The sequence below is a fragment of the Galendromus occidentalis genome, unplaced genomic scaffold (assembly GCF_000255335.2).
Source record: "Galendromus occidentalis unplaced genomic scaffold, Mocc_1.1 scf7180000077528, whole genome shotgun sequence".
Lineage (NCBI taxonomy): Eukaryota > Metazoa > Arthropoda > Arachnida > Mesostigmata > Phytoseiidae > Galendromus > Galendromus occidentalis.
Window position 1 is genome coordinate 797,875 of NW_003805516.1, and position 6,000 is coordinate 803,874.

General features: G+C 51.5%; 2 protein-coding genes across 2 annotated transcripts; one reads left to right on the forward strand and one right to left on the reverse strand.

Annotated features, from left to right (window-relative positions):
* The first annotated feature begins 3,318 nt into the window (after positions 1-3,318).
* On the forward strand, positions 3,319-3,800 carry LOC100898380 (histone H3.3-like). Its single transcript, XM_018641319.1, has 2 exons — positions 3,319-3,427; positions 3,532-3,800. The coding sequence occupies exons 1-2, from the start codon at positions 3,319-3,321 to the stop codon at positions 3,798-3,800; spliced, it is 378 nt and encodes a 125-aa protein (XP_018496835.1).
* Positions 3,801-4,575: 775 nt separating this feature from the next.
* LOC108864888 (nanos homolog 2-like) lies at positions 4,576-5,112 on the reverse strand. Its single transcript, XM_018641318.1, has one exon. It carries the CDS (start codon positions 5,110-5,112, stop codon positions 4,576-4,578), a length of 537 nt encoding a protein of 178 aa, XP_018496834.1.
* Positions 5,113-6,000: the final 888 nt, after the last annotated feature.

The following is a 6,000-nucleotide window of genomic DNA, read 5'->3' on the forward strand; positions in this document are numbered from 1 at the left end:
AATGCCAAACAAGGGTAGGATTTTGACGAAGCTCTCCATGTCGAACCATTCTCGCGTCGTATTGAAAGCTACGTACTGCACCCTCGGTCCTTTTTTCTCTACTATTTTCGACCTGAGCCTCGAACCTCGGACTCCTTGATCGCTCCTTGTATGCGCATGATTTCTTGCGATTTTGATCCTCCCCAGAGAAGCGATTCCATGCTGGATTAAACGGTCCAAGATATTGCTAGTTTGCGATGAGAGCAAGAAAACTTGACTGAACGTTTCTGGGGAGGATCTTCTGAAGTCTACGACGAGTCTGAGTGAGCTCCGATAACGATCGCCTTTGAAAATCGCAGACCGGCTGACGGGTTTATCGAGACTCTGCCGCAGGTGCTCCGGGAAATGACAAACGGATCCCGTCTGCAGAAGATATTCCAATAGGGGCACGCTGTCACACCATGTGGTCATTCGACAGTCCCAACGAAGGCGTGAAGGCGGCACTTCCATTGTTGGGTCTAGAAATGCAGACATAACGCAATTCGAATACACAATCGATATCATGAAAGTGAAGGCGACAGCGGTGCAGCCGACTGTGAGACTGGAGTAGTTTTTAGGTTTGAAGCGCAGATCATGAGCTGTTATAGCACCGAGTATGAGATGGCTGAAAGTGTCGAATACGCTGGATTCTCTCGTCATCTTCGACACTAGCGTCGCTACACCCAGGACACCTAGGAATAAGCAACACCACACTTCAGCTTCGAAGGGCTTGAGCAAAGCTGTGACGTCTGTAGTTGTCAGCACAATGTATGAGAAGCAATTCGATGCATCGTGTGCGCATAAACTCCACCGTTGACTTCTGTAGAATACTCGCTGGCGATCCACGGAATTCACAGTCTCCGTTTTGAAAGAGACATCATAAACGGTCGAATTGGATCTCACTTTCACTGAAAGCGCGTAAATCGACTCTTCCTTCTCGAAATCGAAGGCGTCGACAACTTGTTCAACGATAGAGACTGGTGGCGTACATCCACAAGCGCTGATTGGGTCCGATGTTTTCGTGACGAATAAGTTGTCGTGGATCCTTATGCAGAGGAAATTCCGCATTCTATGCCCCGACCAAAAGATGGTTCGAGTCCAGTATCTCCGCGGGAGCGTTTCATTCAACGAGAGGCTACCCCGCGATCTCGTCAGGATGAGCAGCAGGAACTTGTGGCGGATATCCTGGACGAATTCTGATTTAGCTAGAGCATCCGTTAGCCAAGTTTTCGCCGGACTGATAATCACGACTTGCAACGGCGCGGCCAGGATTTCGAATAAAGTCACTCGCTGTCTACCTCCACGGGTCCGCTCAGATATCGAGGAGTTCGGCAGGATAAGGCTCGAGTCGGTGCGCATGCTTCCTCCGAAAAGAACCTGTCCGAGACCGACGATCAGCAGGGACGTCGCTTTCACCACACCAAGTTGCGACGCGGCCCAAGCGGCACCACTGACAAGCTCCATCGGTTGAGCTGATTCGTGATGTCGGACACGACGTCCGTGCTGGTTCTCCTCTTGTAGAAGACTCATCGAGACACACATCAAGGAGATGTTCACGAGGAGCATCCTACTAAACGTCATCTCGCGATCCTTCTGTAATCGGTGAAGAATAGTTAGCGTCCGCGGATATTTCCGAGATAGGGCTTCACTTTGTGACGCGTGACACGGTGAACGCAAGCTAAGTACGAACCTCCAGGCTTCGACATCTCGCTGAACTTCGCCGGCTGATGCAGCCAGTTGAGAGAGCCTGACGGGAAATATTTACGAAGCTCGCTCGGAACGCTTGGAATTGCTAACGGACTTTCTCGACGTCTCTCCATGACAAAAACATTATCAAGGTTGAGTCGGCAGTTTTCCTGAGATAGCCCGTCAAGATTCCTACCGCAGAAGATATAGGAGCGGAGTTTTCGAAGTTGCCAGGCCAACAATCTGCACTCGGACACTAGGAAAGATATCGTCCCGAGTTTGATTGAGCGAGGGCATACGCGCCCACTGCGGTAGCTAAAGCTAGCACTGGCTGCCTCACAGGAATCCGTTCGTTCCAGTTTCCTTCCTACGCTTCCCCGATCGACAAGTCAGACGGCGTTAATGCGTGATTGAGAGAAAGTGGATCGTGAGGTCAAGTTGTTCCCTCTGTTCCATGTCGAATTTGCGACTCGCATACAGAGTTCTTCCGGCAGGGGAAAGGCGGGGAACCCGAGCATCTCGGGATTCCCGAGACGGAACCGCTTACGAGAGGCAGGCCTGGGGATCGCGGCAATCGATTGGAGGAGGCGAGATACATATCAGGTGAATCGCGCGCTTTCCCGAGCCAAGAGCATACGCATTGGACCGTGCTATGCGTTCCCAATCAGCTGATTTCGCTATGTACGAGGTGACTTTCCCGAGAGCTCTGGGCCTCTTCGTCTCTCTCTGGGAACCGGGTTTTCGCATACCAGATGGGTTTTCCCCGGAGAGAGGATCAAACTCTCCTTCGGTCTCCTCCGGGAAAAAAATGTCCGAAGCCTAGCGTATCGAAGAAGAGCACCGGGCTTGATGCCCATGGCTGGAAGAGGGGCTGGAAGCTGGAAGTAGAGTCGTCTCGTCTCAGTCCAAGGACCGCACTCAACATAACTCACCATCGAAGAATATTCTCTCAGCCCAACACAACTCACAAGCAGATCTTCTCGGAGCGCTAATTCAACATACCGCTGATCGCTCTGAAAATTCGGTCAAAAGCGGTGACGGCTTGCGGCTCCCGCGCCGCAGCGGCGATACAGCGCCAGCTTCGTCACCGTCTTTTTGAATGTAAAACTCGTTTCACGTCGGTTGGCTGCACGCGGGAGAAGCGTCGATCACGGTAAGCGAACTCCGGAAATTCGAAATTCCCAAACACATCTCTCATGCAGTCAGGTCTCGAGCTGTCTCGAGAATCGGGAGGCTCACATTGCGAGTGCGGCTCTCCGATTCTTTTTCCTCAACATGCATGCAGGCATACGACCGACGAGTACCCCCCATTCGGTCTGGTCCCATGCGCGAAGAGGCAAGGTGGGGATCTCAAGCTCGTGTGCTATGCACGCTCAGAGATTCGCCCACGGCTCCTCATCGCGGAGGCTCTCCACCATTCCTGAATTTATTTGCTGACAGAAACATACTGACTCAGCCGTATGCTCACGTACCGACATCTGGACCGGAGGTAGCGCGTCGTCATCGAGTCGAAGCTGAGAAGCGAGGTCGCTATTCAGTTTTCTCAACATTCCCACTAACATTCCCACCTCTCGGAATTCCGGCCGTGGTCTTTACGGAACCTTCAGCTACGCAATGGCTCGAGACAAGAAGCAGACAGCTCGCAAACACTCCGCAGGAAAGGCTCCCCCTAAGGTCCGAGACCCGGGAGAGCCGAAAAAGCCTGCGACGAGGTTCAGGCCGGGTACGTTGCTTACAAATCGATCTTCATCGGTCTTCGCCCGCAGAGCATACAGTCCTCTCTACGGTACCTGACTCCACCTAGGGATAAGATCCTCTCTATTCCAGGTATCATAGCTCTTCACGAGATCCGGCGATATCAGAAGTCTACTGAACTGCTTATCAAGAAACTCCCTTTTGAGAGATTAGTACGCTCAATCGGGAAGAACATCAAAGGGGACATCAGATACCAGGTGGCTGCGATATCGGCACTTCAGGAGGCCGCGGAGGCCTATCTGGTCGCACTTTTCGAAGACACCAATTTGTGCGCGATCCACGCCAGAAGGGTCACCATTATGCCAAAAGATATTCACATAGCCCGGAGGATTCGCGGTTGATTTCCGCCGACCTCCCCTTGAGATGGAAGTTACTCGAAACGTTTTTTGAGATGCTATGTAGACCATCAATAAAAGTCTCCGATCACCATTGCCGATTCCCACATGGCTCCATTCTCGATGATATTCTTGCACCGGTCTGAAAGAAGTCTGGCCTCGAGAGTTATCGTGCTGCCGGGCCCGCATAATCGCGGAATGCATGTCGTAATTTCGGACTCAATCTCTTGGCCTCCGTATCGGACCGGAGGTTGTCGAGACCCCATAATCGAGATAATTCTTTCGCCTCAAACCACCTTCATTCTATTCCCAGCTCACTGTTCCGATCACATGAGAGAGAACGGAGACAGAGTTCGGTATGCAGCTCATCCAGAAACATCTACTGACCATGACTGGGTTGTGAGAATCGAGAATCTCGCCGGAGTCTGAGGTTTCTGTATGACGATAATTATTGATTTCGGAGCGTATGACTGACAAAGCCTTGGGATTAATCACTCTCGAGGGTCGCTCCTCATCCTCCTCCGCCGTGTGAGCAACCAGCGGTGAGAAGCGAAGGTCACCGTCGGGGCTCCACAGAGAATGTGCGGAAGGTTAGCCTTCGAGTTCCCAGACGTTGAGGCTTCTATTAGACCGAGATGTTGAAGTACGTTTAGAGCTTTTATTAAAACCAATCGAGGTCACTGACATGCTTGGAAAAAAAGTTGAATTTTACTCTCTGATGGTACGCTTCGGCGTCCTTGCAAATTCCCATGGATCTAACCAAAGCACTCAATAACAGATTTCAGTCCTGGTTCTTCAACTTGAGGTAGTGGAAGTCCCGAGACTGTTTCGACGTAGGTCGGAGCGGGCAGTAGCCGGTTGTGTGAGCGTAGTCGCCTCCTACATTGTGGCAGATCTGGCAACGGTAAGTCTTCAGCTTTGGGCACGTCACTTTGTTGAAGAAGTTCTTCAGGGTGTGGGATCGGTATACTCCGGCTGCCTCACCATTCTTCAAACAAAATGGACAGTAGTCCAGTGCAGCGAGCGGTAACAGCTGGACCTCCTCTTTTCGGCGCGATTGCGATCCTGAGCCGTCGCGCGCCCTGCCCGACGATCTGCGATGACCGTTCGGGTCCCTGCCTCTCCGCATATTCGCTGCATTCATGGGGCGGGTCGGGAGTCGCTGCTGGGAAAATCCCGAACGTGGATGGCTATTCCCGCTCAGATCTCTCTCTCTGAGCGCGTCGATCTCCGCGATATAGAGCTTGAAATCCAGAGCGTTCAAGTCCCGCTCGATCTCCTCGAGAGACCGGAAGCTGTAGATGGTGGAGGAAGCCATCGTCTCGAGTAGTTTCAATCAGAGAAGTTGTGAAGTTGATCGAAGGAGTTGCGAAAGCCTACTGTGCCTTCTGCTTGCTGGAGTCTGCGTTTTAAACACCGAGATCTCGGCCTCGATCCGAGTTTCTGAGGGTTGAGTCTGCCGCAACTCGGGTGAGTGTAATGGGATCCTCGGTAGTACCCACGGTAATTTACTGGCAGCGCCTCCAGCGATCGATGCGAAGGATTCCGGAATCCGTGGGGTGCATTCCTGCGAGATTCTTCCGCTGAGGGGTCGGTGATTCCGCGCTTATTAGAGAGCGCGAGTCCGGTGCTTTTGTGGAAGTCTAATCTTTCACAAATCGCTCCCCAAAGACTTCAGAAAAGACACCCTGCATTCTTCTCCGAACGAAAGGTGATGAATGAATGAAAACTCCTTTATTTCAAGGGTGGTGATAGCCCAGGTGTCTAGACAACCTCCAGGCATAAAAGTTATTCACAATATCCGTACGGGGTCGTACTTTGGGATACAATGTGCGCTTGGAACGCCGGTGATTTTCGGAAATGGAGAAAAAGTCATCCAATTTGCCCATACTCTCCAATTTGCGGAGAGTACGGATATCAATGAGACGGTGGAGAGATTCTATAGTCGGAACGCGGTTTGGGCCGAGCTCGAGGTTACATCTGTAGGACAATTGTTTGAGAAACCGTTTCTGGACTCGTGCCAGTAAGTTTTTCTCGCAAACCAGATGTGGAGACCAGATCTGTGAGCAGTACAACATCTTAGAGACAACAAAACTACGATAGAGCTCAAGATAGAAATCCGCTCTTTTAGATATGAAGACTCTGAGCAGGAGGTTACAAGTGGCACTAGCCGATCGGGACGAGATCAACAATGTGTGACCGGTAG

Excerpts from the sequence above, each read along its gene's own strand:
- LOC100898380 (XM_018641319.1), top strand. The coding sequence starts at position 3,319 with ATGGCTCGAGACAAGAAGCAGACAGCTCGCAAACACTCCGCAGGAAAG. Across the intron at positions 3,428-3,531 it reads TGCGACGAGGTTCAGGCCGG|GTATCATAGCTCTTCACGAG; the intron begins GTACGTTGCTTA and ends TCTCTATTCCAG.
- LOC108864888 (XM_018641318.1), bottom strand. The coding sequence starts at position 5,112 with ATGGCTTCCTCCACCATCTACAGCTTCCGGTCTCTCGAGGAGATCGAG.